Source organism: Hypanus sabinus, chromosome 8 (genome assembly GCF_030144855.1).
Source record: "Hypanus sabinus isolate sHypSab1 chromosome 8, sHypSab1.hap1, whole genome shotgun sequence".
Classification (NCBI taxonomy): Eukaryota; Metazoa; Chordata; class Chondrichthyes; order Myliobatiformes; family Dasyatidae; genus Hypanus; species Hypanus sabinus.
In genome coordinates, this window is record NC_082713.1 from 27,116,607 (window position 1) to 27,141,314 (window position 24,708).

General features: G+C 41.1%; 1 protein-coding gene across 4 annotated transcripts in view; it reads right to left on the minus strand.

Annotated features, from left to right (window-relative positions):
• The window catches only part of atrx (ATRX chromatin remodeler), a 193,945-nt gene that overhangs the window by 67,612 nt on the left and 101,625 nt on the right, over nucleotides 1–24,708 (minus strand). For all 4 annotated transcript variants that reach the window (XM_059976858.1, XM_059976855.1, XM_059976859.1 and 1 more), the window contains 2 exons: nucleotides 7,277–7,414; nucleotides 2,265–2,440 (listed from right to left, as the gene is read on the minus strand). In XM_059976858.1, the coding sequence (XP_059832841.1) occupies nucleotides 2,265–2,440; nucleotides 7,277–7,414 (314 nt within the window). The remainder of the gene's footprint in view (nucleotides 1–2,264; nucleotides 2,441–7,276; nucleotides 7,415–24,708) is intronic.

The window sequence follows — 24,708 nt, forward strand, 5'->3', positions numbered from 1 at the left end:
ACAACATTGACCTTAATGTATCATTAATCCTAGAATACTCTGATTTGAGAAGGGAAAAGGTGCAGCCCCTATATATATTTCCCCTTCACTATAATACATTTGCCATTTCCTCTTAACTAGAGAAAGTAACTTTGCCAAACAGAATAAGAAGTTTCATATATACATGGCTGAACATAATGATCAAAAAAGGCCAAAAAGGATATCAAAAAGAGCAAGAATCTTTAAATTAACTCACTGGACTCAATCCGTTATATAAACCACTTATGCGAGGTTCTTGAATATAAGAGACCAACATATTAAGATAAAAGGATGTTTAGATGAGAGATTTGGCAGAGCACATAAAGCAGTAGCATGCAAAGCTGGTTTCAATGTTAAGCGATAAACAGAGTAGTCACACTACCGAAGAAAGGAGGAAGAGGGGAGGAACTATAGATCAATGAGGCCGATATCAGTAAAAGGAAAAATGTTGGACTCCGTTGTTAAGGAAGTAATAACAAAGCACTTTTTTAAAATATAAAATGTAAGTAATATTTGACAAATGTGTTGGAATTCTTTTTTAAGAGATGGCCAGGAGAAAACACAAGGAGATCCTATCAGCATTTTGAAAGGACTATTTGCTGTTGTGACTCCGTGATCTGTTCTACTGATCTCACCAACCATTCGCTATATAGCAATTCCCTATGCAACGTTGCAATGAAAATGAAGATTTGGAGAATGCAATCTTCAATAGCATTGCATGAAGGCAGTCTGTTATCTACACTAGGTGTCAATCAAAAGAACATGGCAAAGCACACAGGATGAATTCCTCCATCAATAACTACTAGGAACCAATACTGTTTTATAGTACTGTTGTAGTATTAATAATGTTCTAATTTGTTCTGTATTTTAGTTAAATACATAACCTGATAATTAGTTAAAAATGGTAGTCTCTTTTTTTAATATACTTTAAGTATTTTCTTGAAATTTTGACCAATTCAGGCAGCCATTTAATTGGTTCCAAAGTGTCCCAATGAATCTGAATCCAAAGTAATGTATGTGGTCTATACAACCTTTACAACAGAGAAACCAGATTGGATACCTGCATTTGGTCTGTAGGGGGCAGAGTACAGCACTCTGTTGCTTGCCACTTTCATTCTCCATTCCACTCTAATCCACTTGGTTGAGGCCTCAGCAATATGAGTGCCAACGTAAGCTTAAAGCCAAACAGTCATTTGGGGATATTGTAACCTTCTGGATTTGTTAATGGATTCTCTGGCTTTTAACTACTCGCTTTCTTTGCCTGTACCAGAATCAGTCACTTCTGCTGAAATGATTGGTTTGTGTATTGGCTTAGCTTTTCCTCTATTACATCAGCCTGAAGGATGGGACATCTTACTGTCTTGTATGTCACAATTTTCAACATTCAACTGTTTGTATTTTCACTCTCTTAACAGCTTGCACTTTGTAGATTTTCTTCATTTTTTTTCCTGTCTTACTGTCCTCATTAGGTCACTGACCTGACATCTTCCTCAATTCTGGCCTCATCCTATCTAGAGTCTGGGTCCTAACTATTCTTTCACCCCACAGCTTGATGTTAACTTATTTTTACTTTCCTAATTTTGATACAAAAAAATCTTCCACATGTATTTGGAATACATTTGTGATAAGAGTGCAAGGGCTCATTAGATTGTTCATAGAAAAGCAGTTTGAGGAGAAATTACGCCAACTACATCCTCCTTGGAAACATTCAAAATTCTTACAGGTTCTCGACAGGATAGGCACAAGACTTCAATGATGTAATTGAGTTGAGGTACCAGAAAGAGGCCTCTCCACAAAACTCATCTGAGGTCTTGATATCCAGTAAAGTCATAACCTTGACACTCAGAACCATTTCACAACTTTGAAAAGTGGTGTAAATATTAACAGAGATGTCTAGAACAGGAGTCACAGTCACAAATTGAGGCTTCAGTCAAACAGTATGGATAGGAGGAAATCTTTCTTCAAAAAGCAGTGAACCTTCGTTTCTCTACACAAGGCTATTGTGGAGCCTCTGTCGCTGAATATATTCAAAACAGAGAATAATAATTTTAAAAAAGGATATCAGAGATTTGGAGTTGTTGCTAGAAAATTACATTGAGTTTGCCATAATCTTATTGAAAGGCAGAGCATGCACAAGGGACTGAAGAGCCTAATTACTGCTTTTATTTTACTTATGCTCTTTGCAAATTTGTACCCAAACTGGAATAAGGGTTGTTAAGATAAAAACAATTAACTTTAGCACTTACTTGCACACAACCTGCCAACATTTCATACAAGATGTGGGCACGTTTCTTCATTACTCTTACATCCACTAAAGTTGAATCTGCACATTGTCCATTCTGAATGGGATTCATAAATCTGTTCCTGAATTCCTTTATTGAGCCAAGAAGGTTCTCTTTAATGAAGTTCACCATACAGTGATCTGCAGGAGAAACATTCCAAACACTTAAGATTCAGACTTCCTATGAGTGCCACCCCACATCATTACCTGCCTAATTCCCAAAATTAGCTACCAGTTGGAAGGCCAATATACCTGTTGTAGATGGTCCTAGAGAATACTAGTTAATTAATGCCTTGTGTAGCACAAGACTTCAATGACGTAACTGAGTTGAGGTTCAGAAAGAGGCCTCTCACGAAACTCATCTGAGGTCTTGATATCCAGTAAAGTGCTAACCTTGACACTCAGAACTATTTCACAACTTTGAAGAGTGGTGTAAATATTTAAAAGTATATGAAAAAGTTCAAATGAAGAACTTACAAAATATTCTCAATTAAAATCATTAAAAAACATGCAGCTTGTTTTATTTACTGCACACCTTCTCAGCTAAACAACCCTCATTAAAACATAAATGTAAGGTCAATCTTGTTCCACGAAACTTGTATGGGTACATGGACAGGAAGGTATGATCTAGATGCAGGCAAATTGGACCAACTCAGGATGGTACTTTGGATGGTGCACATGTGTTGGGGCTAAAGGGATTGCTTCATCAGTTTCCACTTTCAATGATCTGCTGGAGGTACTTCGTACTTTTCAAAGCTTTAAATATTCCATTTAGCTCACAGACACAATTTTTGTATTCTACTTGTATATACTCTGCATTGTATTGAAGTACACAAGTATCTCTGTTTCCTCAGGTAGCTGAAAAAATGGCACGTTCTCTTTGACACTCATCAGCTTTTACGTATACAATATAGAAAACATCCTCTTCTGGTGCATCACAGCTCAGTATGGCCACTGCTCTGCTCAAGGCTGGAAGAAACTTCAGAGTTGTAAACACAGCTCAGATTACATAAACCAGCCTCCCCTCCACGGACTCTGTCTGCGCTGAACAACATACATGACAGTGTAATCTGGCCCTTAAGCCCACGATGTCGTGCTGACATTTTAACCTGCTCTAAAACCAATTTAACCCTTCCCTCCTACTGTACATAATCCTCCATTTTTCTATCACCCACGTGCCTATAAGTTTCTTAAATGTTCCTAATGTACCTGCCTCTACCATCACTACTGGCAGAGCATTCCACACACCTACCACTCTCAGTGTAAAGAACTTAATTCTGACATCCTCTCTACACTGTCTTCCAATTACCTTAAAAGTATGTTCTTTTATTGGCCACAGCTACCCTGGGAAAAGAGCACTGGCTGTCCACTATCTTGTGCACCTTTATCAGGTCATCTCTCATCTTCCCTCACTCCAAAGAAAAAAGCCCCAGCTTGCTCAAACTATCTTAGAATCATAGAACATTACAGCACAGAATCAGGCCTTTTGGCCCTTCTTAGCAGTGCCAAACCATTTTTCTGCCTAGTCCCACTGACCTGCACCTGGGCCATATCCCTCCAAACACCTCTCATCCATATACCTGTCCGTTTTTCTTAAGTGTCAAAAGTGAGCCCGCATTCACCACCTCATCTGGCAGTTCATTCCACACTCCCACCACTCTCCGCGTGAAGAAGCCCCCACCCCCCCGTGTTCCCTTTAAACTTTTCCCCCTTCACCCTTAACCCATGACCTCTGGTTTTTTTCTCCCCTAGCCTCAGTGGAAAAAGTCTGCTTGCATTCACTCTATCTATATCCATCATAATTTTATACACCTCTATCAAATCACCCCTCATTCTCCTACGCTCCAGGGAATAAAGTCCTAACCTATTCAACCTTTCTCTGTAACTCAGTTTCTCGAGCCCCGGCAACATCCTTGTAAACCTTCTCTGCACTCTTTCAACCTTATTAATATCCTTCCTGTAATTAGGTGACCAAAACTGTACACAATACTCCAAATTCGGTCTCACCAATGTCTTATACAACCTCTCCATTACATTCCAACTCTTATACTCAATACTTTGATTTATAAAGGCCAATGTACCAAAAGCTCGCTTTACAATCCTATCTACTTGTGACACCACTTTTAGGGAATTATGTATCTGTACTCCCAGATCCCTCTGTTCTACTGCACTCCTCAGTGTCCTACCATTTACCTTGTATGCTCTACCTTGGTTTGACCTTCTGAAGTGTAATACCTCACACTTATCCGCATTAAACTCCATCTGCCATTTTTCAGCCCGTTCTTCCAACTGGTCCAAATCCCTTTGCAAGCTTTGAAAACCTTCCTCACTGTCTGCTACACCTCCGATCTTTGTATCATCAGCAAATTTGCTGATATCTTCATGAGATATGTTCTCTAGTCCAGGAAGTACACATCCTTCTTATAATAAAGTCAACCAGAACTTAACTCAATATTCTAGGTGTGGTGGAACAAAGGTTTTATAGAGCTGCAACACTGCCTTGCAGTTCTTGAACTCAATCTCCCGATTAATGAAGGCTAACACACCATATGCCTTCTTAACAACCCCATCAACTTATGCAACATCTTTGAGGGATCTCTGGGCATGGACTCTAAGATTCCTCTGTTTCTCTCTAGTGCCCCAAGAATCCTGCATTAACTTCGTATTCTGCCTTCAAATTTGACCTTTCAAAATGAATCAATTCATACTTCAAGTGAACTCCATCTGCCAATTCTCAGCTCAGCTCGGTGCTGTCAATGTCCTATTGCAACCTACAACTCTCTACACTATCCACAAGTCCACCAACTTTTGTGGTCATCTGCAAACTTATTAACCCACCCTTCAACTTCCTTAGTCAAGCCATTTATAAAAATCACAAAGAGCAGGGGTCTCAGAACATATCCTTGTGGAGCAGGTCATCCACCTCGAAGCAGAATACTCTCCATCTACTATATCCACTTTTTATGACAAGCCAATTCTGTATCCACACAGCCAACTTTCCCTGGATCCATGACTCTTGACTTCCTGCAGCTCTGATAAATCTGCCAACATAATCAAAGATAACACCCACCCATTCTCGTCCCTCCTAGCAGGCTCAAGAAATACAAGCCTGAAAGCATGCAACGCCAGGTTCAAAGACAGCTTGTATCCAATTGTTAAACGACTATTGAATGGTCCCCTATTATGATAAAGTGGCCTTTTAACCTTAATCTATCTCATTATAGCCTTGAACCTTGTTGCCTGCTTTATCCTCCATTCCAAGCAGCATACACATAAAATGTTGGAGAAACTCAGTAAGCCAAGCATCATCTATGAAAACGAATATAGTCGGCATTTCGGGCTGAGACCCTTCACCAGGACTAGAGAAAAAAGATAAGGAGTCAGAGTTCAAAGGTGGGGGAAGGGGAGGAAGAAACACAAGGTGATAGGTCAAACTGGAAGGTGGGGAGGGAGAGAAAGTAAAGAGCCCTACACCACCTCCTTCACTACCATTCGGGGCCCCAAACAGTCCTTCCAGGTTAGGTAATACTTCACCTGAGAGCCTGCTGAGGTCACCTACAGTATATTGGTAAAATCCGACGTAGATTGGGAACTGCTTCACCGAGCACCTACGCTCCATCCGCCAGAGAAAGTGGAATCTCCCAGTGGCCACCCATTTTAATTCCACCTCCCATTCAGACATGTCAGTCCACGGCCTCCTCTACTGTCGCAATGAGACCACACTCAGGTTGGAGGAACACCACCTTCTATTCTGTCTGGGTAGCCTCCAAGCTGATGGCATGAACATCAATTTCTCGAACTTCCAGTATTCCCCCCCTACCTTTCACCATTTCTCTGTCTCACCTTAACTTACCTGCCCATCACTCCCCCTTTTCTTTCTTCCATGGCCTTCTGTCCACTCATATTAGATTCCTCCTTTTCCAGCCCTATAGCTCTTTCACCAATCAACTTCCCAGGTTTTTACTTCACCCCTCCCTCCCTTCTAATTCTGACTCATCCTTTTTTTCCTCCAGTTATGATGAAGGGTCTCGGCCAGAAACATCGACTATATTCTTTTCCATAGATGCTGCTTGGCTTGCTGAGTTCCTGCAGTATTTTATGTGTGTTGCTTGGATTTCCAGCATCTGCAAATTTTCTCTCGTTTATTGAATCCTCCCTTTCATAATTGTTTTCCCTTATACTACCTCAACACACTGATTTGATGCTCAAAGGATTCTTCGATTTGATTCAGTACAAAAATCTGTATGGATGTAATATAAAACCTCAATACATGTGAAAATAATAAACTAATTTAACATTTTAAATCAGATGGACCTAATCTTCAATTGTGTTAATTCCTGACATTTAAACATTAGTTTAATTTAAATAATAACAAATTCAATCTCAGTATTTATATCACCAGAGATTTTTTTTGCATTTTTTTATCTTCAGCAAGGCCACAATGTTATTATCATTGATGGAACAAGTACAGGATCAGATTATTTATTGACATACAACATAGGCCCTTCAAGTTGCACTGCCCAGCAATCCCCTGATTTCTTCTGAGCCTAATCACGAGCCAATTTACAATGGTATTAACTTACCAACTGGTATGTCTTTACACTGTGGGAGGAAACTGGAACACCCGGAGGAAACCCAAAGAGTCACAGGAAGAACGCAAAAACTCCTTACAGGCAACTGCAGGAATTGAACCTAGGTCACTGGTACTGTAAAGTGTTGTGCTAACCACTATGCTACCGTGCAGACCCTAAATTATTTAAGGACAAGTAGATAAATGAGGAGAAAGGAATAGATAGTTAAGTTGAGAGATTTTATTTTGGAAAGGATTATTTGGAATGCAAAAACTGGCAACATCCATTTTGGCTGATTAGCTCATTCTGTGCTGTATTTGTTATATAAAACTTACATGCTTAAAATGTTCTGTAATTCATGACATCAATGTATTAAGAAGAAAATGATGTTAAAATAGGTACTTACATTCAACAAGATTATTTTGTAATGGTGTCCCTGTAAGAATAATCCTCCTTTTTGTTCGGATAGAATTCATTGCTTTTGATATGGCTGAAGCTTCATTCTTAAGTACATGTCCTTCATCACAAATGACAAAGTCTGGACCTGCAAGAGAAAAGATTCATAAGACACTTGTAAATCCTAAAACCAAATAGTAATCACTGTAATAATTCAAGACATAATTTCACTAATGAAGTTTCATAACTGTAGTATCTGTTTCATTATTTTTGTTCCTGTTTTAAACACGGACATTAGCTAAAACCACTAGTCATACAACCTTGCTGCATCAATTATTTGACCCAATATCTAGCATGTAGTATGTCAATAGAATGAGGAGCTCTTCAATCACATCACAAAGATTAAAATATTTTAAATTTCAATTTCATTTATGTAAAATACACATTAAATTATTTTCCCCATTCTCTCCAAGACTGGGGCTAACAGTGAAATTGTGATTAATAGGCCTTCTGGCAACAAACTATTTAGATATAAAGGTTTCATTTCAGATGTGGTAAATAAGCTATAAACATATTCCAGCAATACATTACTATTTAATCTACAACAAGCAAACTTTAAATTGAATAATAAACAGAAACAACAAACATTAACATCAGTATATTTCTGTTACAGTAAGAAATGAAAAGGCTGCATAGTAAAACTTCGGCAAGTATCAACATATTAAAATTTCAGATGGTATTGTAGTAATCCCCCCCCGCCCCCCCCATCTCCATGCCTCAATTTAAAAATGTAGAATTAGGTTCTAAATCAGCTGCAACTTCAAATGACATAAACCCACACCACCAGGTTATTATCCCTCAAACATCAGGCCCTTGAACCAGAAGGGATAACTTCACTCAACCCCCATCATTATTCCCACAACCTTGACTGAGTTTCAAGGACCTTTCATCTCATGCTCTTGATATTTATTGCTTATTTATTGATTTTTTCCTTTGTATTTGCACTGTTTGTTGTCTTCTGCACATAGGTTGTTTGCCCTTCCTGTTTAGTGTATTCTTTCATTGATTCTATTGCGTTTCTTGAATTTACTGTGCATGCCCATAAGAAAACGAATCTTAGGGTGACATACATGTACTTTGATAAAAAATTTACTTTGAACTTTGAAACTACTGATCTTAATTCCATTTTCATGAAATTTTAGGCTTTGGCCACTATGGGGCGAAGTAGTACATTGTCTGTCAAGCAACCATTTTCACGCAGTTTAGTGAACCAAGTTAAGTACATAATTTTCCGCAAATGATTGATACCAATCCCTCATGGTTAAAGGTACAATACTCCAACTGAATTGTCCTACGATTCATAGAAGAAATTACACTAAATACTTATTATCTGCAATGAATGCCATTTGATGCTTCCCAGTTAATTAGCATCAACATGCGCTTTGTGGGGTGCAATGTCTTCCCCCACCGTATCTTCTCCTGGCCCAGCCCAGATAATAGAAGCCAATATTCCACTGAATATTGCATTCTAACTCAGAAAACTAAAATGAAATAAAACAGGTTTTAAACACTAGAATATTATGAAAATGATTTGAATTGTATTTCATTAAATGTTCCTTATGATGAATGATGCTAATGCTTCAATTTATTCAATTACAGCATTGCCTATTTTAGCTGAAGGAAATCAGATCCTACCCAAAACAATGCTTGTTTGAGTCAAAAAACAGAAGAGAATTAGAGCTAGGTTTTGGAATCACCTTCCACATTTGTGTTGCTACCTCTTCTCACTCCTGCCATCTGGCAAAAGGTACTGAAGCATTCGGGCTCTCACGACTGGACTGTGCACCAGTTTCTTCCTCCAAACCATCAGACTTCTCAATACCCAGAGTCTAGACTGACGTCTACATAATTTATTATTATATTGAAATTTGTCCTCTACTGTGCCCGTTGCCTTGTTTATTAATTAATTATTGTACTGCCCTGCACTGTTTTATGCACTTTATGTAGTTCTGTGTAGGTCTGTAATCCAGTGCAGTTTTTGTGTTGTTTTATGTAGTCTAGTGTAGCATCTAGTTGTCTCACATAGTCCAGTGTTGCTTTGTGTTGTTTCATGTAGCACCATGGTCCTGGAGGAACGTTGTTTCATTTCTACTGTGTACCAGCAGTTTCATTTCTACTGTGTACCAGCAGTTTATGGCCGAAATGACAATAAAAAGTGACTTGACTTGCACATGTTGTAAAAGAGCATTTAAATGGACAAAGAGGAGTAGAAGATGTATTGAGACCAAGGAAAAATATGATAGATCCCAAAGAAAATTAGCATCACCACCAACAAGGCAGACCATTTAAACCAGATTAACATCCCAGCTCATATTTTAGAACTTTGTACAGACAGCGTATTCAATCAGGAACCTTCAATCTACAAAATATCACTTTTCATTACTTGTAAATTATGGTAGTCATTAACTTAAAATCTTCAAAAACACAGATTAGTAATTGCACATTCTGCACCAGCTCCACCTCAAACACAGTGCATCACTCTATGAGGCCAAGTTTGCTTGAATCGCACGTTTCTTGTGCTCCATAGTTTCCAAATGATTTAGATCAGGGGTTCCCAACCTGGGGTCCATGGATCCCTTGCTTAATGGTATTGGTCCATGACATAAAAGGGGCCGGGAAACCCTGAGCTAGATAAAAAACAAGCTACAATGTAATAAATGACTTTTAAGGAAGAATTCTAAGCTGCATGTTCAAGTATTTTAACATCACTGCTTAAAGAACATGCACTTAAATTTAAATTGTCTCCCAGTTCTAGACTCAACCATTATATGAAATACAAGTAACTGCAGATGCTGCAATCCATGGTAAAAGAAAAAGAAACAAACTGTTGAAGGAATTCAGTAGGTTAAGCAGCACAATGGTGGTGGTGGTGGTGATGATAGTGGTGGGGGGGGGGGAGCGGGGGAATGAATAATGCAGGGTCTCAACCTGAACACTGATAATTCTTTTCCCTGAGATGCTGTCCATGTAACTAAGGAAACCAAGGTAGCATACTTGAACAATTGGTGCCCTCTCACACTCACCTCAATTATAAGCAAATGCTTTGAGAGGCTGGTTAAAGACTACATCTGCAGCATGCTACCACCCACACTTGACCTCCTACAATTCATCTACCGTTGACGCCATAGCACTACACACCGTCCTCACTCACCTGAAGGGGATGCACACATTAGGATGCTGTTTCTGGACTGCAGTTCAGCATTCAGCCCCATAATTCCCTCCAGAAGATTGGAAGCTCAGATACCTTGGCCTGCACCCCAACTTGTGCTGCTGGTTGTTAGACTTCCTATTGGATTATCGACAGGAGGCAAGGATAGGTTCCCTCACCTCTGCCCCTTGACACAGGTGCCCCCAAAGGTTGATTTCTGAGTCCCCTTTTCTACTCCCTTTACACACACAACTGTACTGCAACAGTTCCAACCTGCTGATTAAATTCACAGATGACATGACTTTGATTGGCCTTATTTCTAGCTGTAATGAGACAGCCTACAGAGGATAGGTTGAAATCCTGACACAGTGGTGCCAAGATAACAACCTCTCCCTTAATGTCTAAAAAACAAAAGAGCTGATTGTGGATGACAGGATGAACAGAGACAGGCTCGGCCCAATCAACATCAATGGGTCTGCAGTTGAGAGGGCGAGTAGTTTCAAGTTCCTCAGTATACATATCACCAATAATCCCAGCTGGTCTGTACACACTGGCTTTGTGGTGTAAAAAAAAGCACAACCCCATCTCTTTCACCTCAAGGATCTGAAGTAGTTTGGCATGGGCCCCCAAATCCTCAAGACCTTCTGGAGGGGCATCATTGAGAGCATACTGACTGACTGTATCACCTGGCATGGGAACTGCACCGACCTTGATCGCTGGGCACTGCAGAGAGTGGTACAGACAGCCCAGCACATCTGTAGATATTAATTTCCCTCCATTGAGACATTTATAGCAGCAGGTGCAGAAAGAAGGCCTGGAAGATCACTAGGCACACCAGCCACCCCAGCCATAATCTGTTTCAGCTGCTTCCGTCTGGCAAACACTACCGCAGCGCTAAAGCCAGGACCAACAGGTAATGGGACAGCCTCTTTCTACAAGCCAATAGACTTCTAAATTCACATGTCTGTACATTGCAACTGAGTCATAATGCAAAGATTTTTACTCCCTCATGTTGTGGGATGGATGTAAGATCTAAATAAATTCTAAATTCAATCCACTGAGTTCCTCAAGAAGTTTGATTTTTGCTCCAACATAGACATTTATTTTTAAACCATATATCTCCTGTTAATGTGTTGAAAACTAAACAAGACATCCAGTTATCTATGTCCCAGAAAGTACATATTTACCTTGTCCAGTCATATCTAATTCTCTTTTTTTTGAAATCTAAAACATTTCTGGAAAACCCATATTGCATCCTCAAAAGAACCATAAATCCAGTGCAGCATCCAGAATTGCTCACCATATTCCCAGTACAGATTGATTGTGGTTTTGCTCAGCTGTAGCTCAATTCAGAGTCACAGTCATACAGCACAGTAACGGCCCCTTCAACTATTCAGTCCATGCTGACCAAGATGTCCTTCCAAGATAGTCCCACTTGCCGAAATTTGACCCATATCCTTCTAAACAGTTCCTATCCATGTAACTGTCAAAGTGATTTATTAAATATCATTAATGTACCTGCTTCAACTGCTTCCTCTGGCAGCTCACTCCATACAGGGACTGCCCTCTGCGTGGAAAAAAATACCCCTCAGTTTCCAACTGAATCTCTCTCCACACATTTTAAACTTATGCCCTCTAGTCACTGATTTTTCAACCATGTGTAAAAAGACTATGCATTCACCCTATATCTATGCCCCTCATGATTTTATGCTCTTCTGTGACATCACCTATCATTCTTAAACAATCCAATGAATAAAAGTCCTGGATTGCTCAACTTCTGTATTTTTTTATTTGCACAATTTGCAGCACAATGATTGTCAGTATTAGTTTATCTAGAGTTTTTCATAAATTTGATCGTATTTCTTTATTTTCCTGTAAGTGCTTGAAAGAAAATGAATCTTAAGGCAGTATATAGTAACATATGTATTCTGATACTGAATTAACTGATATTGACCAAAGACCATCGAACTGTAACATTAACTCTTCCTTTCTGTACAGATATTGCTTATTCTGCTGAGAAATTTCAGCATTTCTGCTTGTATTTCAAATTTGTAGCTTCAGCTGTTTTTTTTTGAAAATCAACAATTTATAATATACTCCAGAAATTTCTCAAAAGTGGACATCAGATCAATTATTCTTCAATTAACAAGAAACTATAAATTTCTTTACTATGGAAAACACTATTTTCCAGCCTAAGTTCTCCATTTGAAAAAGAGTCTGACTATTTACCCATCGATGCCTTTTATAATTTTAACATGCTTTTAATCTCTGGGACTTAAACAGCAGAGCTGTTAAAGACCCTGATCGAGGGATCTGGTGAAGGGATGTGTTGCATCTTCTAGAGCCGCAGGGAAAAATATCAGAGGTCCTTTCAACTACCAGTGTCTGTCTCAAAAGTGGTGCCTCAGGTGTATAGGGTCATAAAGAAAGTTTTTAGCACATTGGCCTTCATTAATCAAAGTACTGAGTACAGGAGGTAGGATGCTACGTTGTAGTAGTGCACGATGTTTGTAAGGCCTAATTTGGAGTACTGTGTGCAGTTTTCATCACTTACCCACAGGAAAGATATAAATTAGGTTGAAAGAGTACAGAGAAAATTTACAAGGATATTGCCGGGACTGGAAGACCTGAGTTATGAGGAAAGATTGAATAGGTTAGGACTTTATTCATTGGAATGTAGAAAACTGAGGGGAGATTTGACAGAGATATACTAAATTATGAGGGGTATACATAGGGTAAATATATGTAAGCAGGCTTTTCCACTGACGCTGGGTGGGACTACAACTGAAGGTCATGGGTTAAGGATGAAAGGTGAAAAGTTTAAGGGGAACCTGAGGGGAAATTTCTTCGCTCAGATGGTTGAGAGTGTGAAACGAGATGCCTGTGAAAGTGGCTCATGCAAGCCCAATTTCAAAGTTTGAGAAGTCTTGATAGGTACATGGATGGTAAGGGTATTGAGGGCTATATTCCCAGTACAGGACGAAGGAGTAGGCAGTTTAAATGGTTCAGCATGGACTAGATGGGCTGAAGGGACTGTTACTGCGCTGTATTTTTCTATGACTCTAAGACATTATCTCACAAGAATAAGAAAGCCTCCACAATGATGAAGTCTTTCAGCCTGAATAGAACAATTTAAAATGTACTATGCTGTGGATGTCTATATATGGTAGTTGCATTACATAAAATACTATGTATATAGTTGAGATGAATTGAGTTGAGTTGACTGCTAAGCAGGGAGGAATGTTGTGTATTTAATGTTTCAACAATATTTGAGTAATTGTGTGTGTGTTTGAGAGAGTGTGTGAGTGAGAGAGAGAGAGAGAGAGTGTGTGAGTGTGAGTGTGAGAGAGAGAGAGCGTGTGTATATTTGATTTGCAATCTTGTTCCTTTAAATAATTCATTACAGGTTATATGTACAAATATGTGAATTGTGTATGTTACTCTACCAAGTGATAAATGCGCCCCTCGCTTAAACACTAAGGTTAGCCCTGCAATTCAGTCTCTTGTGTCACAAGATATAACTGGTGCTTCACAGTCTCCGAGGGAGCTTGATGAGGTTTGGAGCAGTGTCTGCAGCCTGGAAGCCAAGAAGCTTGGAGATGGGACATAAGCCTATGATTGATTTCATTTCTCGCCGATTAAAGTGTCAAGCAAGATTGACATTAATGAGAACGAGAGCAGAAGTCAAACAGGTGTTCAGCGGCGTCTGCCTGTGTTTGACAGGTGTGTCTCTTTCGCTCAATGCTGCTACAGTGTCCTGGGTCTCTGGCAAGGATTAATCAATGTGGTTTGTGGATTGGACTCTGTAGTTCATGTTACAGTATGTGTGTTTCTGGTTTCTCCATTTTTATTGTTATTTTTGTGTGACTTTGATTGGGATGGAGTGGTTCTATGGCCTGCAATCAACACTAAGTTGAACTGAACATTCCTAGACTGTTTCAATGGCTTTGTAGTCTGATGTTTTATATTCTGTGTTTTTCACCTGTTTTTGCTGTTTGCTCAATTTGTTCTTTTCTTTACATTTTGGGTGTTTGATGTTTTATTTAAATGGGATCGCTGGTATTTGTTTCATGGCTGTTTGTGGAAGGACTAATCTCAGGGTTGTAAACTGCATACATACTTTTAATAATAAATGTACTTTAAATCTTTGAGATTTTCATCCAATTTCAACTCCCCTTCACATTCTGTGGAAAGCGGCCAGTGAGTGAGTGGGCCAGTGAAGGAGTGGAGCTTAGCTCAGCAGAAAGCCGCTGATTTGACAATCAAGATTTGAATAGCTCAGACTCAGCAAGAAGCAGCTGATTGGGCAATTGAGGTCAGGTGACCAAGCAGTTTGAAAAGCTCAAACAGATAAATAGAGGGGTAACTCAAGCAGAGCGGCCAGTGAGCCAGTGAAGGAGTGGAGCTTTGTCTCGAGAGGCGGAGGACGAGCTTGTCACCCAGTTAGTCTTTACAATGCCTTCTGAGACGGTGATGTTCCTCTCCTGTGAGATGTGGCAGTCTTGGGGGAACTCCCCTCTCCCGCAGATTCACATCTGCCAGAAGTGCATGTGGCTGGGCGATCTGGAAGACTGTGTGAAGAATCTGGAGCAGCAGCTGGATGACCTTCGACTCATAATGGAGAATGAGGCAGTCATAGATGAGAGCTACAGGGAGGTAGTCACAGCTAGGCTGCCGGAAGCAGGTCGTTGGGTGACAGTCAGAGGGGGGAAAGCGAAGGAGAGTGGACAGGTAGTGCAGAGCACCCCTGTAGCCATTCACCTGAATAATAAGTTTACAGTCCTGGATGCTGCTGGCAAGGACGACCGACCAGGTGTGAGCCACTGTGGCAGGGTCTCTGACACCGAGTCTGACCCTGTGGTGCAGAAGGATGGTGAGAAGAGGAGAGCTGTTGTCATTGGAGACTCTACAGTCAGGGGAAGGAGACAGGAGATATTGTGGACGTGAGGAGGACACCCGCATGGTTTGTTGCCTCCTGGGTGCCAGGTGCATGACATCCTGGTACGAGAGGGAAAGCAACCAGAAGTAGCGATACATGTTGGTACCAACGACATAGAAAGGAAGAGGGATGAGGTCCTGAAGTGTGAGTTTCGGGAACTAGGCAGAAGGCTGAAGAACAGGACCTCAAGGGTGGCATTCTCAGGATTGCTGCCAGTGCCATGTGATAGTGATGGTAAGAATTGGAGGAGATGGCAGTTGAACGCATGGCTGAGGAGTTGGTGCAGGGGGCAGGATTTTAGATTTTTGGATCATTGGGATCTCTTCTGGGGAAGGTGGGACCTGTACAGATTGGATTGGTTGCACCTGAACTCGAGGGGGAGCAATATCCTTGCAGGTAGGTTTGCTATCAGGGTTCGGGTGGGTTTAAACTAATATGCAAGGGGGATGGGACCTGGAGTGATAGAGCAGTGAAAGAAGTGCATGGAGTAAAGCCAGATCTAACATATAGAGAGGCTTTGAGGAAAGAGAAGCAGAATAAAGGATGTGAAGGTAGAAAGGTAGAAGGGCTAAAGTGTGTGTATTTCAATGCAAGAAGCATCAGGAACAAAGGTGATGAACTGACAGCTTGGATACATACAGGGAATTATGATGTAGTGGCTATTACAGAGACTTGACTGGCACCAGGGCAGGAATGGATTCTCAATATTCCTGGATTTCAGTGCTTCAAAAAGGATGGGGGAGGGAAGGAGAGGAGGGGTGGCATTACTGGTCATGGATACCATTACAGCTACAGAAAGGGTGGGTAATGTAGCTGGATCCTCTTTTGAATTAGTATGGGTGGAAGCCAGGAACAGGAAGGGAACAGTTACGCTATTGGGGTATTCTATAGGCCCCCTGGTAGCAGCAGAGATACCGAAGAGCAGATTGGGAAGCAGATTTCAGAAAGGTGCAAAAATAACAGGGTTGTTGTGATGGGTGATTTTAACTTCCCTAATATTGATTGGCACCTGATTAGTTCCAAGGGTTTGGATGGGGCAGAGTTTAAGTGTGTCCAGGACAGATTCCTGTCACAGTAATGTTGACAGGCTGACTAGGGGAATGCCATACTACATCTAGTATTAGGTAACGAACTGGGTCAGGTCACAGATCTCTCAGTGGGTGAGCTTCTAGGGACAGTGACCACTGCTCCCTGGCCTTTAGTATTATCACGGAAAAGGACAGAATCAGAAAGGACAGGAAAATTTTTAATTGGGGAACAGCAAATTATGAGGCTATAAGGCAAGAACTTGCGGGTGTGAACTGGGATGATGTACTATAGACATGTGGTTGTTGTTTAAGGATCTCTTGCAGGATGTTAGGGACAAATTTGTCCCAGTGAGGAAGATAAAGAATGGTAGGGTGAAGGAACCATGGGTGACAAGTAAGGTGGAAAATCTAGTCAGGTGGAAGAAAGCAGCATACATGCGGTTTAGGAAGCAAGGATCAGATGGGTCTATTGAGGAAAGGAGCTTAAGAAAGGACTGAGAAGAGCAAGAAGGGGGCATGAGAAGGTCTTGGCGAGTAGGGTAAAGGAAAATTCCAAGGCATTCTTCAATTATGTGAAGAACAAAAGGATGACAGGAGTGAAGGTAGGACCGATTAGAGATAAAAGTGGGAAAATGTGCCTGGAGGCTGTGGAAGTGAGCGAGGTCCTCAACGAATACTTCTCTTCGGTATTCACCACTGAGAGGGAACTTGATGACGGTGAGGACAATATGAGTAAGGTTGATGTTCTGGAGTATGTTGTAATTAAGGGAGAGGAGGTGTTGGAGTTGTTAAAATACATTAGGACGGATAAGTCCCTGGGGCCTGACAGAATATTCCCCAGGCTGCTCCACGAGGCAAGGGAAGAGATTGCTGAGCCGCTAGGATCTTTATGTCCTCGTTGTCCACGAGAAAGGTACCGGATGATTGGAGGGAGGCGAATGTTGTCCCCTTGTTCAAAAAAAGGTAGTAAGGATAGTCCGGGTAATTATAGACCAGTGAGCCTTACGTCTGTGGTGGGAAAGCTGTTGGAAAAGATTCTAGAGAAAGGATGTATGGGCATTTAGAGAATCATGGTCTGATCAGGGACAGTCAGCATGGCTTTGTGAAGGGCAGATCGTGTCTAACAAGCCTGATAGAGTTCTTTGAGTTGGTGACCAGGCATATAGATGAGGGTAGTGCAGTAGATGTTATCTACATGGATTTTAATAAGGCATTTGACAAGGTTCCACACAGTAGGCTTATTCAGAAGGCATGGGATCCAGGGATGTTTGGCCAGGTGGATTCAGAATTGGCTTGCCTGCAGAAGGCAGAGGGTTGTAGTGGAGGGAATACATTCAGATTGGAGGGTTGTGACTAGTGGTGTCCCACAAGGATCTATTCTGGGACCTCTACTTTTTGTGATTTTTATTAACAACCTGGATGTGAGGATAGAAGGGTGGGTTGGCAAGTTTGCAGACAACACAAAGGTTGGTGGTGTTGTAGATAGTGTAGAGGATTGTCGAAGATTGCAGAGAGACACTGATAGGATGCAGAAGTGGCAGATGGAGTTCAACCCGAAGAAGTGTGAGGTGGTACACTTTGGAAGGACAAACTCCAAGGCTGAGTACAAAGTAAATGGCAGGATACTTGGTAGTGTGGAGGAGCAGTGGGATCTGGGGGTACATGTCCACAAGTCCCTGAAAGTTGCCTCACAGGTAGATAGGGTAGTGAAGAAAGCTTATGGGGTGTTAGCTTTCATAAGTCGAGGGATAGAGTTTAAGAGATGCGATGTAATGATGTAGCTCTATAAAACTCCGATTAGGCCACACTTGGAGTGTCCAGTTCTGTTCGCCTCACTATAGGAAGGATGTGGAAGCATTGGAAAGGGTACAGAGGAGATTTACCAGGATGCTGCCTGGTTTAGAGAGTATGCATTATGATCAGAGATTAAAGGAATTAGGGCTTTACTCTTTGGAGAGAAGGAGGATGAGAGGAGACATGATAGAGGTGTACAAGATATTAACAGGAATAGACAGAGTGGACAGCCAGTGCCTCTTCCCCAGGGCACCACTGCTCAGTTCAAGAGGAGATGGCTTTAAGGTAAGGGGAGGGAAGTTCAAGGGGGATATTAGAGGAAGGTTTTTCACTCAGAGTGGTAGGTGCATGTAATGCACTGCCTGAGTCAGTGGTGGAGGCAGATACACTAGTGAACTTTAAGAGAGTACCAGACAGGTATATGGAGGAATTTAAGGTGTGTGTGGGGGGGGGGGGGGGGGGTTATATGGGAGGCAGGGTTTGAGGGTCAGCACAATATTGTGGGCCAAACATATTGTGTAATGTGCTGTACTATTCTATGTTCTATTCCCACTCTGATCTAAAGTATGTTTCCTCAGCCTCTTACACTGCTGTGGTGAGGCCAAGTGCAAACTAGAATCTTCATATTCCTCTTTGATAGCATGCAACCCAATGGTATAAACACAGAATTTTCCAATTTTAATGTAACCCACTCTCCATGCTCCTTTCCCATTCCCACCAGTTCACTCAGCATTTCTCTCTGTTTGCCTTTCCATCTGTCCCTTCTTCATTAGGCATGTTCATCACTCTTCCCCCATCTGCTTCCCTCTGTCCATCATCTCTCCTTTATCCTGATGTAGCCAGGGACATCATTCCTCATTATCCACACCACCAACAACTTTGGTGTCATTTGCAAACTTACTCATCACATCTCCTACACTCACAACCATTGTTGTTAATACACATCACAAGCTATAACAGTCCAAGTACCAAACCTAGCAGAACACCACTGGTCAATCTTCTGATCAGAAGAGTATCCTTCACTACGATCCCATCTTTCAAATTAATTCTGGATCCAATTAGTCAGCTCAAGTTTTTCCCCATGTACCTTAACCTTCTGGACTAGCTACCTGATGAAAACTTATTAAATGCCTTATTAAGCTTATTAAATGAGGTAGGAATCCCTGCCTGTACAAAGACATGCTGACCATCCTCAATCAGCCACTGCTTATTCCTTGGTAGTTTCTCTAATTATTTCCCCATCACAGATGTAGTTCCTTAAGCCAGGGGAGGTAGTGAGGATAAGCTCACACTACCTATTAAATGCTCCCACTGGCATGCATCTCATATTTCCTCTGACAATCAAGTCAAGTCCTGGCCTTCATGTGTGGCAGGGGAAACGTGGGTTACTGGCCCCTTAAAACCAGTCACTTTGGGCAGATGGGGCTCATCAGCTGTAGTTGGCAAATAATCTGGAAGGAAATCTCTGACCTCAAACCTCCACTGCCTTGTGGCCATACCCACTCATGTGGAAGGCTTAGGGAGTAAACACCCTGAGGAATATCCAGAACTGGAATTCCAAAGGTAGTCCTATATTGAGTTCAACAATGACTGGCAACTCTTGGGCTCTGCTGGTGCTAAACTGTGTTGATGTCTGTCATCCCTTTGGATTCAACAGGAAAGGGGGAGCCTACTACATGGGCAACATCTAGCTCTCCATTGTATTGCCCTCGCTTGCATATCACATACACAGCTGGGTCATAACATAATCAAACACGACCAATGGAGGGCGTCAACTGGTGGAAGGCTTTACCAATATGCAGTTATCTCAGCTGCCTTTATTAAATAACAAAGCATTAGCTGCCCTCAAATAATGTTCCCATGGTCTGGGGTGGGCAGGGAGTACAACATTTTGCATTCTCTTGATAAATTTCATGTATAACAATCCACAGGGCAACTCAAATATTCTAAACATAACTATTTCTGTAGCATAAATTAATGAGAGAAAAATAGAAATATACACAAACATATTTTGATGAATAACAAGGATGGGGAGGGAAAGCAAAATAAAATTAAAATCTATTGTTCAATCAAGAAAGTCCTTTATCTGAAATACAACATGGTCAGTGCACAGAGAAAAACAATCACAGCAATCAAGTTTAAAAAGACCAATTACCTTTAAGAGTTCAAAAAGTTCTTTTGGGGGAAATAAGTAGGCTTTTTTTTGAAAAAGGCAAAACTGCGAGATAGGCATCAGCTGACTTTTCAACTTTTTGGAGATGAAGGTCATTACCAAAGTTACTACAATCTGGCAACCATTTACAATTATAAATTGATGTTAACACCCTTCCCTGCGAGCCACTGGCAAAGTTGGAACACATTTTCAATATTTTTTGAAGTATTTATCATGGTATTTTCTCTGGTGCAGCAAGTAGTTTGTTTCGTCAATTTTTTTCATTTTCCAAGAACTAACTGTTAATGAAGTCAGAACAACTGGATCACTGATGTGCAGCTAAGGGATTCTGCTTCACAAAACTTAGAAAAATAAGGAGATATGTATTGTAAATTCTTAACCTACTCTCCTGCATTGAAGACCAAAATACTAACTGCAATTATAAATACAAAATTTTAGAAATGAAAACATTCAGAAACAAAATATCATAGGATGAGTGTAGAATGAATGATTAGTAGATCATAAGACCTAGAATAGAATTAAGCCATTTGCCCCCCCCCCCCCCCCCCAAGTCTGCTTCGCTCTTCCAGCATGGCGGATTTATTATCCCTCTCAACCCCGTTCTCCTGCCTTCTCCCTTTTGACAGTCTGATTAATCAACAACCTATCAACCTCTGCCTGAAATTTCCCAATGACTTGGCCTGAACAGCAGTTTGTGGTGAAGAATTCCACAGATTCACCATCCTCTGGCTAAAGAAAATTTTCTTCACCTGTTCTAAATGGATGTCTCTCAATTCGAAGGCTGTATCCTCTGGTCCTAGACTTCCCTACTATAGAAAACATCATGTCCACGTCCACTCTACCTTTCAATATTAAATAGGTTTCAATAAGATCTTCTCCCCCATTCTTCTAAATTCCAGCAAGCATAGGCCCAGAGCCATCAAACACTCCTCACTATTAACCTCTTCATTTATTCTTGAGAACCTACTCTGGACTCTCACCAATGTCAGTACATCCTCCCTTAGATCAAGAGCCCAAAACTGCTCACAATACCTCAATTGTAGTCTGATCAATACCATATAAAGCCTCAGCATTACATCCTTGCCTTTGCAGTCTAGTCCTCTCAAAATGAATGCTAACATTGCATTTGCCTTCCTTACTACCTACTCAACCTGCAAGTTAATCTTTAGGGAATCCTGCATGAGGACTCCCAGGTCCCTTTGCACCTCTGATTTCTGAATTTTCTCTCCATCTACTAAATAATTCATGCCTTTATTCTCCCTGCTGAAGTACATAACCATACACTTCCCTATACTACATTCCATCTGACACTTCTTTACCCATTCCTCCAATCTGTCTAAATCCTTCTGCAGACTCCCTGCTTCCTCAACGCTATCTGCCCTTCCCCCTACCTTCACACCCTCCACAAACCTGGCCATAAAGCCATCAATTCCTTCATCCAAACCATTGACATACAATGTAAAACGAAAAGACCCCTACACCAATGCCTCTGGAAAACCACTAGCCACTGGTAGCCAACCAGAAAAGGGCCCTTTATTCTCACACTTTGTCCCCTGTGAGTCAGGCAGCCAATCTTCTGTAAGTCTAGTACCTTTCCCATAATACCATGGGCTCTTGTTCAGCTGGCTCAGGTAGAGCACCTTGTCAAAGGCTTTTTGAAAATCCCAATAAACAACCCATTGACTCTCCTTAGCCTATCCTGCTGTTATTCCCTCAAAGAATTCTAACAGATATATCAAGCAAGATTTCCCTTTGAGAAAACCATGCTGACGTTGGTTTATTTTATAATATGCCTCCAAGTACCTCAAAATCTGATCATTAATAATAAGACCACAAGACACAAGAGCAGAATTATGCCATTTGGCCCATCGAGTCTGCTCTGCCATTCAATCATGGTTGATCCTTTTTATTTCCTCCTCCTCAACCCCATTTCTCCAGCCTTCTCTCTGTAACCTTTGATGCCATGTCCTATCAAGAATCTATCAACCTCTGCCTCAAATACACCCAAAGATCTGGTCTCCACAGCTGCATGTGGCAGCAAATTCCACAAATTCACCATCCTTTGGCTAAAGACAATTCTCCACATCTCGGTTTGGAATAGATGCCCCACTATCTTGAGGCTGTGCCCTTTCGTCCTAGCCATCATGGGAAACATCCTTTCCACAACTACACTGTCCAGGCCTTTCAATATTCAAAAGGTTTCAATGAGATCCCCCCTCATCCTTCTAAATTCCAGCAAGTACAGACCCAGAGCCATCAAACTTTCCTCCTGTGATAACCCACTCATTACTAGAATCATCCTTGTGAACCTCCTCTGGATCCTGTCAATACCAGCATATGCTTTCTTAGATGAGAAGCCCAAAACTGTTCACAATACTCAAGGTGAGGCCTCACCAGTGCTTTATAAAACCCTTAGCATCACATCCCTGCTGTTGTATTCTAGACCTCTTGAAACTAATGCTAATGTTGCAGTTGCCTTCCTCACCACCGACTCAACCTGCAAGTCAACCTTTGGGGTGTTCTGCACAAGGACTCCCAAGACCCTTTGCATCTCAGATTTTTGGATTTTCTCCCCACTTAGAAAATTGTCCACACATTTATTTCTACCACCAAAGTGCATGACCATGCATTTTACAACATTGTATTTAATTTGCCACTTTCTTGCCTATTCTCCTAACCTAAGTCCTGCATCCTACCTGTTTCCTCAACACTACCTGCCCCTCCACCAATCTTATCATCTGCAAACTTGACAACAAAGCCAACTATTCCAACATCTAAATCATTTATATATAGCATAAAAGGAAGTTGTCCCAACACCGACCCCTGCCGACCACCCACTAGTCACTGGCAGCCAACCAGACAAGGATCCTTTTATTCCCACTCGCTGCCTTCTTCCAATCAGCCAATGCTCCAACCACGTTAGTTACTCTCCTGTAATACCATGGGCTTTTAACTTGTTCAGCAACCACAAGCATGGCACTTGTCAAAGGCCTTCTGAAAGTCCAGATATACAACATCCACTGCATCCCCTTTATCTATCCTACTTGTAATCTCCTCAAAGAATTCCAATAGGTTTGTCAGGTGGATTTTCCCTAAAGGAAAGCATGCTGACTTTGTCCTATCTTATCATGCATCACCAAGTACTCCATCACTTCATCCTTAATTATTGACTCCAATATCTTCCCAACCACTGAGGTCAGGCTAACCGGTCTATAATTTCCTTTCTGCTGCCTTCCTCCTTTCTTAAAAGAATGGAGTGACATTTGCAATTTTCCAGTCCTCTGGCGCCATGTCAAAATCCAGTGATTTTTGAAAGATCATTACTACTGCTTCCACAATCTCTACCACTACACCTCTTTCAGAACCTTAGGGTGCAGTTCATTCTAGGGTGAAGTTATCTTCTCCCTTGTAATAGTAACTGCATCCACTACAACATCTGGCACACCACTGGTATCTTCCATAGTGAAGACTGATGCAAAATACATTTAGTTCACCTGCCATCTCATAGTCCCTCGTTATCATTTCTACGGTCTCATTTTCTAGCATCCCTAAATCCATTCTCATCTCTTTTTTTTGCATACTTGAAAAAGCCTTTACTATCCACTTTGATATTATTTGTCAGCTTGCTTTCATATTTCAGCTTTTCCCTTCTCATGACTCTTTTAGTTGCTCTCTGTAGATTTTTTAAAACTTCCCAATCCTCTATTTTCCCACTAATTTTTTACTTTGTTGTAGGCCCTCTCTTTTGTCTTTCCATTAGCTTTGACTTCCCTTGTCAGCCATGGTTGTATGATTTTGCCATTTGAGTATTTCTTCATTTTTGGCATACACATGTCCTGCACCTTCCCCATTTTCCCCAGAAACACATGCCATTGCTGCTCTACTGACATCCCTGCCAGCAGCTCCTTCCAATTTACTTTGGCCAACATTCTACCAACCACAGAAGTCAGACTAACGGGCCTATAATTTTCTTTCTCTGCCTCCTTCCTTTCTTAAAGAGTGCCGTAACATTTGCAATTTTAGAAAAGTAAATTAAATACATAGCTCTAACTAATACCAAATTGCAAATCAACTATTATTTCAACATGGGACTAGATGACAACATGCTTTTATTACCCAATGGTAAATTTATAACTTAATAAGTATGATGAGCAGATATATACAACTTGTACAATTGAAAGGAAGACTCTGATTTACGTGCACAGGAGCTATGATCATATCTTTGCAAAAATGTTTCATCAAATATGGACTAAATCAGGGGTTCCCAATCGTTTTTATGCCATGGTCCAAAACCATTAAG